Source organism: Oryza sativa, chromosome 2 (assembly GCF_034140825.1).
Source record: "Oryza sativa Japonica Group chromosome 2, ASM3414082v1".
Taxonomy (NCBI): Eukaryota; Viridiplantae; Streptophyta; class Magnoliopsida; order Poales; family Poaceae; genus Oryza; species Oryza sativa.
In genome coordinates, this window is record NC_089036.1 from 31494494 (window position 1) to 31504206 (window position 9713).

The 9713-nt window shown below is 43.9% G+C and overlaps 2 protein-coding genes across 2 annotated transcripts; both read left to right on the forward strand.

Moving 5' to 3' along the window:
* Positions 1-399: 399 nt before the first annotated feature.
* LOC4330684 (peroxidase 31) lies at positions 400-2404 on the forward strand. Its single transcript, XM_015769278.3, has one exon. The coding sequence runs from the start codon at positions 647-649 to the stop codon at positions 1997-1999; it is 1353 nt and encodes a 450-aa protein (XP_015624764.1). The 5' UTR covers positions 400-646; the 3' UTR covers positions 2000-2404.
* A 2164-nt stretch (positions 2405-4568) lies between these two features.
* Positions 4569-9333, forward strand: LOC4330685 (alpha-mannosidase I MNS5). Its single transcript, XM_015767369.3, has 15 exons — positions 4569-4815; positions 5736-5778; positions 5879-5944; positions 6040-6101; positions 6258-6357; positions 6457-6639; positions 7120-7168; positions 7256-7435; positions 7561-7681; positions 7779-7860; positions 7950-8035; positions 8178-8278; positions 8413-8554; positions 8655-8805; positions 8877-9333. The coding sequence occupies exons 1-15, from the start codon at positions 4652-4654 to the stop codon at positions 9102-9104; spliced, it is 1758 nt and encodes a 585-aa protein (XP_015622855.1). The 5' UTR covers positions 4569-4651; the 3' UTR covers positions 9105-9333.
* Positions 9334-9713: the final 380 nt, after the last annotated feature.

Here is a 9713-nt window from a genome sequence, read left to right on the forward strand (position 1 = left end):
TTAGCTACATGTCATAGAGAGATTCAGTTTGGCTGGTTTCTCCATCAACATACTCAACAACTGCCGAGCTAATTAATAATCATTGCATTTACGAAAAAGTGAAAAACCCGGAGTTACAAATGAACGTCCATGGTTAACTCGAGGAACGTTAATGGAGCTGAAAACGGCAATGCAAGGGACAGGTTTTGAACCAGCACTGCACGTTTTTTGAAGCAACCCGTACATTAGTGCAACGTTTCTATTGATAGAGCAGGGAAAAAAAATTTAAAGTCTATAACCCTAAAATGCTATAGCCAGAAATAGAAAAAACAATCACACCACACGTTTACAACCAGAGGCTGCTACTGAAGGGCAAACGGACACTAACACCCCTACTTAAAGGGCAAACCAGCATTGCACGTTGATCCAGAAATAGTACGTACCTCTCCTCTTCTTCCTCCTCTCTACGACCTCTTCCCGCCGCTCCCTCCCCCTCCATTTCCTCTTCTCCACCGCCTCCAAGAACAGCAAACCCAACTCCTCCCCCCTCCTCTCCTCGCATTTCTTCGACCTGCCATTCCACACCCGCGCGCGCCTCAAACTCTATGTGAGGGAAGGGAAACAATCGACTTCCCAGCTGAGAAACCAAGAAGCAGCAGCAGCAGCCATGCGTCCGTCCTTCCTCCTCCTCCTCGTCGTGTTTGCCGGCGTCTTGGCCGGCGGGGCGCGCGCGGGGCCGCCGTTGGCGGGCGAGAATCTGCCGGGGCAGCTGTTGCCGGGCGAGAAGCCGCCGGGGCAGCCGTTGCCGGGGCAGCCGTTGCCGGGGCAACCGTTGCCAGGGCAATCGTTGCCGGGGCAGCCGTTGCCGGGGCAGCCGTTGCCAGGGCAATCGTTGCCGGGGCAGCCTTTGGTGGGCGAGAAGCCGCCGGGGCAACCGTTGCCGGGGCAGCCGTTGCCAGGGCAATCGTTGCCGGGGCAGCCGTTGCCGGGGCAGCCGTTGGTGGGCGAGAAGCCGCCGGGGCAGCCGTTGGTGCCGGGGCAGCCGTTGGTGGGCGAGAAGCCGCCGGGGCAGCCGTTGGGGGGCGACAAGCTGTCGCCGGATTACTACGCCCAGACGTGCCCGCGCGCGGAGCGGATCGTCGCGGAGGTGGTCCAGTCGAAGCAGATGGCGAACCCGACGACGGCGGCCGGGGTGCTCCGCCTCTTCTTCCACGACTGCTTCGTCAGCGGGTGCGACGCGTCGGTGCTGGTGGCGGCCACGGCGTTCGAGAAGTCGGAGCAGAGCGCGGAGATCAACCACTCGCTGCCGGGCGACGCGTTCGACGCCGTGGTGCGCGCCAAGCTCGCCCTGGAGCTCGAGTGCCCCGAGGTGGTGTCGTGCGCCGACATCCTGGCGCTGGCGGCGCGCGTGCTCATCACCATGACCGGCGGCCCACGCTACCCGATCTCCTTCGGCCGCAAGGACTCGCTGACGTCGTCGCCGACGGCGCCCGACAAGGAGATGCCGCAGTCCAACTTCACCATGGACCAGGTGATCAAGTTGTTCCAGGACAAGGGTTTCACGGTGCAGGAGATGGTGGCGCTGTCCGGCGGCCACACGCTGGGATTCTCGCACTGCAAGGAGTTCGCGCAGAGGATCTACGACTACCAGGGGAAGCCCGGGAACGTGGACCCGACGATGAACCCGGTGCTGAGCAAGGGCTTGCAGACGGCGTGCAAGGAGTACCTCAAGGACCCGACGATCGCGGCGTTCAACGACGTGATGACGCCCGGGAAGTTCGACAACATGTACTTCGTGAACCTGGAGCGAGGGCTCGGCCTCCTCGCCACGGACGAGGAGATGTGGTCGGACAAGCGCACCCAGCCGTTCGTGAAGCTCTACGCGTCCAACCCCACCGCCTTCTTCGACGACTTCTCCCGCGCCATCGACAAGCTCAGCCTCTTCGGCGTCAAGACCGGCGCCGCCGGCGAGATCAGGCGGCGCTGCGACACCTACAACCACGGGCCCATGCCCAAGTGATGATCTGATCTGATCTGATCCGATCCATCGATCGATCGATCGATCGCCCGCTCGCGCGCGCCCGGTTTACGAGGACGATATGATCGTCATATCATAATTAAGTGATTCGCTAAATCGATTGTTTTTCGTTCGTTTTTGTATTTGTATTTTTTTGTTTTGCGTGCGTGACTTATTTTTCATCGTTGGTTTGTTAACATTCGTGAATAAGCTAGATTTGTGTCGAGTACTCGAGTTTCCTGTTCGATTCAGTAATTTAATTTCTGCTCGTACGAGAACTGGAGGTCACTCTCTATGTGCGTGCGTGTTGTTTATTTGTACAAGCTGTTTCTTTTTCCCCTTTCTCTGGATTGATTTCTCCTGTATCACATTGCTTTTGAATCAAAGTTCCATTTGAGTTTGTAGCAATATAAACCATTGTTTAGAAGACAAAGTATTTTTCGATGACACACCAGGCAAAATGATATTAGTTCAAATGGACAAATCAAAGTTTTTCATGAGAGCAAGTTTAATAATATAGCTCACTACTAGCTTCAAAATTTAAAACATTATTTATAGTCAATCTAATATAGTTCACTCATACAATAGTTAGCTGCAGAAATATACTACATCATTAATGTATAATCCACACATCTCTCTCATATAATTTATTGGAGCTCGTGCTGCAGTTGGCTACAAATCTGTAGCCCGCTTATGTTCTCTCTCCTCTCATCTCTCCTCCACGCAAGCACAAATCTGATGTGGCAACTTATATACTTCCTCTGGTAGACCAGACCATTGTCGCCTGCAATACATCCACGTCAGAATGTGCACGTTCTTTTGATTGGTTGGTTTCTGTAGAAGTTGCGTCACTGTATTTCCTAAGGCGGCACAATGCTAACTGCACAAGGTTTATGTTGAAAGTGGATGAAATTGATTGGAGCGAGAGAGAATTGACGACACAATAGAGCGAATGAGCGAGCGATTCTTTATCGATCACAGTGGTTACAATATATAGGGGGGAGAGAGAGGCGATAACTGGAGACACGATGGTTTGAGAAACATTGCGCCCATTGCCAGGATCGCCACGAGAGTGAGAAGACGTGGGGCATGACACAACTGTCGTGTCCCTGAGTTGGTTGCCGATCTATCCATATATATGAATGAGATCATATATCTTGTTCCACAACAGTTTACACAACACATGTAATATACCATTGTATAAGAGACCTGAAAATTCTTAAAAGACGGTGTGTCCTATTCTAAATATAATAATCGTTAACCTTTCGATCATCCTAGCCTAGACAGTTCAAAAATATTAATGATCATAATTAAAATTATTCTGGTCAACACTAGAAAATATTTATGAACTGTGGAGTACTACTATTTATTAGGGGGAACTTTTTTTTTTCTCATTTGTTCGTCTTGTAAGTCAAAAAAACACCAATCAAATAGTTATAAAAGTCTGAAAAGATTAACAATATTGATACTCTCGAAAAGGCCAATTGAGATGTAATATATAGAATAAGAAACAAACAAACATATAAATTACACAATGAGTAATACAAGTACATTATTCATAGTTATATTCGCTTATTTTCAACTGGTTAGGTCGACTTTAAACTTTCACCTCAAGAGTTTAGAATACTTTCCTGAGCAATATATTATACAATTATCTATGTTATCAAATTTTAATTTTCATAAACATCTACATGACATGCAAAGAGTTCGCCGGTGTGTGAGCGCAATGTTGTCTGTATAATGGTGTGTGTATGCATCTACTGTGTAATAAGAAAAAACACATCCCCTTATGGAGCATAATGAATTTCGAAAATATATTAGTATAGTTTTTTAGCACGTATATATTTCATTAAATATTAACTTTCACTAAGATCAACTTTAAGAAAATGAATATGTACAGTATAATGTACTGTAGTTGTGTAGTTGTGAAAGATATTGTTTTTTTTTTGGTAGAGAGGAAGTACCCACTCGGCCACTCCGTCTCCGGCCACTCCGTCTCCAAAAGTACTTAATTAGCCCTGTTTGGAAAATTTGCCCATGGCTAATTTTGAGAGCTAATGTTTAGTCATGAATTGGTAGGTTAAACATTAGTCTAGGGTGGTATTTTTGGATCCATGGGCTAATTCAAAGCTAAAAGGTGGAGAGAGAGTAGAAAGAGAGGAGAGATAGCTGCTTTTTTATGGTCCTTACATAAAATTAACCCCATTAGCATCTCTTGGAGAGGCTAATGTTTTGAGGAGGACTAATTCACTTTAGCCTCAAATTAGCCCACCTGTTTGGATTCTTGAGCCCTAATTCAGGGCTAAAAGGTGGGGGCTAATAATTAGTCCATGGAACCAAACATGGCCATAATCTAGTACAATAAATCTGAACATGTTTATAGTAGATTATGTACCATCTTAATTTTAGATTGAGTTTTTTTTTTTTTTTTTTACGGAGGAGCGAGTATAGCGTTTCCCTACCTTTTTCTGTGGCAGACTATTACCCTCGCGGAAAAAGAGAGGGAGAGAGGGAGAGAGAGAGAGACCGGTGCCCTGTAGCAAAATCTCGGAAGCAACGAGCTGTCTGGTTCGGATCGAACGAACTCGCCCGGGCCCGATCCCCATCCAACACCATCCTCACGCCCCACGGCACCGCACCCCGCGCGAAAACCCCATGCGACCTCCTCCCCGGCCGCGCCGCCCAGTGCCGGCGCGGCTCGTCGCCGCTGCGGTCCTCCTCTCGGCTCTCGCCGGGGGAGCCGCGGCGGGCGCCGCCATCGCCGGCGATGGGTACGGGCGCGGCAGGAGGCTGTACATGAGGAACAAGGTCCTGGAGATGTGAGTGTGCTCGACATGCCATAAGCTACATGCTCAGATGCTCTCTTGACTTTTCTCTCTTTCGTTGCGCGGTCGATTGGTTAGATTTTTTTTTCTTTTTGGTTGTGGCTACATCGCGGAGAACGAAGACATCTCCGCACTTTTGTTAAGCCTCGTCTCCACTTGTTCGCGAGGTCTACGATAAATTCGTCGTAAATTTAGTTGAAAGGATGCAAAGCTTTGTTCAATGTGTTGAGACGAATGCCCCCACTTCGAACTTAAGCCTGTAATTGTAAAGAAGGCACGGGTTTGCTATAGAAGGATTGAGAATGGGGTTTTTGATTGGATAATGTGTGTGTGCCCAAGTTGTTAAGTATTAAAAAGTTTCATGTTATAAAACAATTATGAGAAAGTTGTCATCTCGAGTTACCAAGGATTGCTTTGGTTGGTGTATTGTTTATCTGATGTTATCTCGAGTTACCAAGGTATTTCCTGAACCTTTTATCAACAAATCACTGCATTAACTCTGTAAAATAGGGAAATGCTGAAAATCTAGTCTAACTTTGCATTTACAAGGCAGAGTATAGTTGCCCTGACTGTCCAACAGGGAAAACAAAATTGCTCCTAGGAGCATTGGCGTTATTTATGATGCTTAAGTTATTCTATTATATTTGGTGTCTCAAACTGAGACGGTTTGAACCATGCATGCGCCTCACCAAAGTGTTCAGCCTGAATGCTCTGCATATGAAGGTTAGCACAAAATAATGCCAGCATAAAATTTTCTATCCACATACAAAAGCATGCGAAGGTAGGATCTCAGCTCAGTATGATCATACATTAGTATTGTGGCGCTATACTTAGATCACCTAATCCACCATTTGCACATTACTGCGTCTTGCAATGTTTATTTTCTATTACTGATTCACTACCATTCTTTTCAGGTTTTACCATGCTTATGACAACTATATGACTTATGCATTTCCAGTATGTCCATCAGCTATCTTAAGAATTCTCACACAATGTTCAGTTCGATTAAACGCACATGAAATAGTACAAGCTAACATTATTCTCTTTATCTTTTCAGCATGATGAATTGAAGCCTCTAACCAAAAGTTTCACTGACTCCCTTAGTGAGCTTGGCAACCTAAATGTATTAAAGTATCAACAAGTTTGCAAATTTTAATTGAAATTTTAAAAGCTTTGAGATAGCAGGTCATGATGTCATCACTTTGTTCCAACTTGTAGCTTGAACATTTGCCAAATGATTACAATGGATCTGCACTTACACTAGTCGAATCGTTGTCAAGGTACAGTTTATGAAGTTGTAATGTTTTTCACTACTTTGAATTTGGTTCTGTACTTCTGTCTTTGCTGTTCAGAATGTGAATGATGATATAGTTTCTTCAGAAAACACTATTATTCGCAAGGTTGATAGGTAATGCCTCTCTGTTTGGCTCATGCAGTCTTGTTGTCTTAGGTAACCTCACGGAGTTTGAAAGAGGAGTTCTCTGGCTTTCAGAGAACCTAACATTTGATGTTGATGCTCGAATAAATCTTTTTGAGGTAATGCTAGCTGGTTACTACCACAGGTTTTCACCTAAAAATGACATGTTGGCCTCAGGACACTGAGTTACACATGCATTTTCTCTTAATCTTATGCAGTGCAACATAAGACTTCTTGGGGGGCTTATTTCTGGTCATATTCTTGCAAAGGAGCACAGCAGTCATCTTAAAGATGGACCATATCAGGACCAGTTACTACATCTTGCTGAAAATTTAGGAAGTCGTTTTCTACCAGCTTTTGAGACACCTACTGGATTGCCATACGCATGGATCAATCTTAAGGTTCATTTACAAATCCTCTGATCTTGCTATTTCAAAGGTGGTTAATCAGGGTAGGCAATATTAGAATTTTAATACTGGCAAATTTCAGTTTGTATTTTTACGCAAGGCTACTTGAAAACCATCGTAGAAGATATCAGATTGAGAAAGGAACCTTTGGGTTTTGGAGGCAATAGCTCACAGCTCAGCAAACGAAATGCGTTTAGTTTTTACTCCAATTTACAGAAGGAATATTTCTAGCTAAATCAGTGATGCTCATCATGTACAGTATTGATAATAACTACTTTAGAAGAACTAACCAATCAGGATGCTTCAGTTCATGCCAAAAAACAAATGACTGAATGAGTACGAGTCTTGCAAAGAACATCAGTGTCAAGCTACAACCACGAAATGTTTTCCACAAGTCGTGTATTATAATTTTACTATATTATATGTTATCGAGAGTTTCTTCTAATTCCATGACCATGTAACTATTTTTTCCAGTATGGAGTGATGGAAAATGAAACAACTGAGACAAGCACATCAGGGTGTGGTGGGTGATAGAATGTTCTACTGTATTCCAGGGGAAATGCATTACTCTTAGTTATATCTTACTATTTTGTAATATACATTTTTACAGGTTCTCTGATTCTTGAAATGGGTGCATTATCACGTTTGACGGGTGATTCTAGATATGAGGCTGCAGCTCTTCGTGCTCTTCGTAAGTTGTGGAGCATGAGAAGTTCACTAAATCTTGTAGGCACAACCCTTGATGTCTTGACTGGCAAGTGGATTGAATATTCGTCAGGCATTGGTGCTGGTACTACTCTTTACATTTTCCCATGTGATTTACTGATCATGTGTTTGTATCCTGCGGTAAGCATCTTGTCACTGCACAACATACTTTTGAGACATAATAATGATTCATTTGTATCATGTTTGCAGGAGTTGATTCATTTTATGAGTATTTGATTAAAGCGTATGTTCTTTTCGGAAGCGAAGAATACTGGGATATGTTTCATTCAGCTTACCTTGCAGTGCAGAAGTATTTCCGACATGGCCCATGGTGCACCCTTTTATTTTTCTTGGCATTTCATCTCAGCTAACTGGCCTGTCACTGTGTTGTGATTGTACCAAGCACTAATGATCATCTGGCATGATAGGTATCATGAGGCTGATATGAGGACCGGAGAAGCAACACACTGGCAACTAACTAGCCTTCAAGCCTTCTGGCCAGGTCTTCAGGTTTGCTGAATTCCATAAATTGATGGACAGTCACCTTATTGCAGGATTTTAATCATGCATTGTTTATCTACTCCTGTGATCATGACCAGACACTTCTAGGAGATGTTGCTGCTGCAAATATATCACATCGTGAATTTTACAATGTATGGCAAAGGTTTGGTGTTCTGCCGGAAAGGTACCATTTACTGTTTTTCCCACATATTAGTACCATCATCTTTAATGGGGGGAAAGACTTATTATTTAAGTGATAAGGCAAAAAGTTGCTTCAAGATTGATACTAAACTGTACTGACACAAGTTTCGGACTGTATTTTGCAGATATCTTTTGGACTTCGGAATGTTGCATCCTACAGAGAAGTATTATCCTTTACGTCCAGAGTTTGCTGAGTCTACATTTTATCTTTATCAAGCAACTAAAGGTTTGCTCAACAAGAAAAGCCAAAATTGCAGCCATTATATCTAGCTAGATTTCCTATACATAGAAGCCATTAGCTCTTCTCCTTTTCTGTTCCCTCATTCTCCTTCCCCAGGCTGACATATGCTCTTCCTGTAGATCCTTGGTATCTAGAAGTTGGTGAAGCTATCATTGGATCCCTTAATTACTATACTAAAGTGGATGGAGGTTTTGCTAGTGTCAGGGATGTTTCGACAATGAAACTTGAAGATCATCAACATAGCTTCTTTCTTTCAGAAACGTAAGCTGTTGCTCCCTTCCAATTATTTCTTAAAAGCTGGTACTAAGTATTTAGTCATCACTGGTACTGACGACTGAGTCACATGACAAATTATTTGCAGCTGCAAATATCTTTTTCTTCTCTACGATGATTCATTCTTGAGGAACCAAAATTACATATTTACCACGGAGGGTCACCCCCTTCCAATAAGGAGCACATGGCACGAGATAATCCCGACAACGCATGTTCCCAGCAACTGGACATTCGTTAAGGTAATATCCCAGTTTCTGTTCCCAGTTCCTCCTTACTTGCATGAACAATGATACCAAAAACTTATCTTCAGGATGACAGCCAACCCTTCCGTGTGAGCGCATTGTCGTCTCAAGTTTGTCCAGAAACGATTTTCCGGCAAAGCGTTGGCTCCCCGTGGGAGAGTGCATGCCATGTACCAGACGTGTTACCTACCCACAGATGCAGGACCGATGATGACTGTGGAGTGGAGGCCGTATCATGCAGGAGAAGAACTTGCAGTATGGCTGGCTACTGCGGCTTGTGGCTGGGGGTTTATTAGCTTTTTTTTTTCTGTGGAGATTATACTGTTTCCCATTCTTTAAAGCACAAAAAAGTGAACGTTACTGGACGGCCTCGGCCTGTTACTTCTGTACATTAGAATATATATAGCTAATCGAACAGAATGATAGTAGCAAAGTCGTTGTCCCAGTTGTTAGCGCAGAATGAAACATGTATGCAAATTCTCCTAATGTATTCTTTGCTGATGTAATCTTTTGATTTATTATCAATCTTCCACTCCATAAATATATTAGGCAAAATTCTTTTGCCATGCTTTTAAAAAAAACTTGGATTTTTTTTGAAAGAGAACTTCGATTTATTAATAATACACTGATGTGTCTGGCTCGTCTCATCCGATTTTACTTTTACAACCAAACTAGAGGCTGTAGATCGACGCGGCTTTTGTAGATCCTGGGTGCAAACTTATCTCAAATGTAGGGGATTATAGGCTATTTTTCATTGTTCAGATCTAATTATTGGCTTTAATCTATTCATCTTTTGACCCCGAGTCTACTAGCTCTGCTTAGCTATGAGCAATCGTGAAACTGTAGCCTTCATCTTATTATCGTCCGGTTCAAAATCATTTACTCCGACTAACATTCAGAAATGT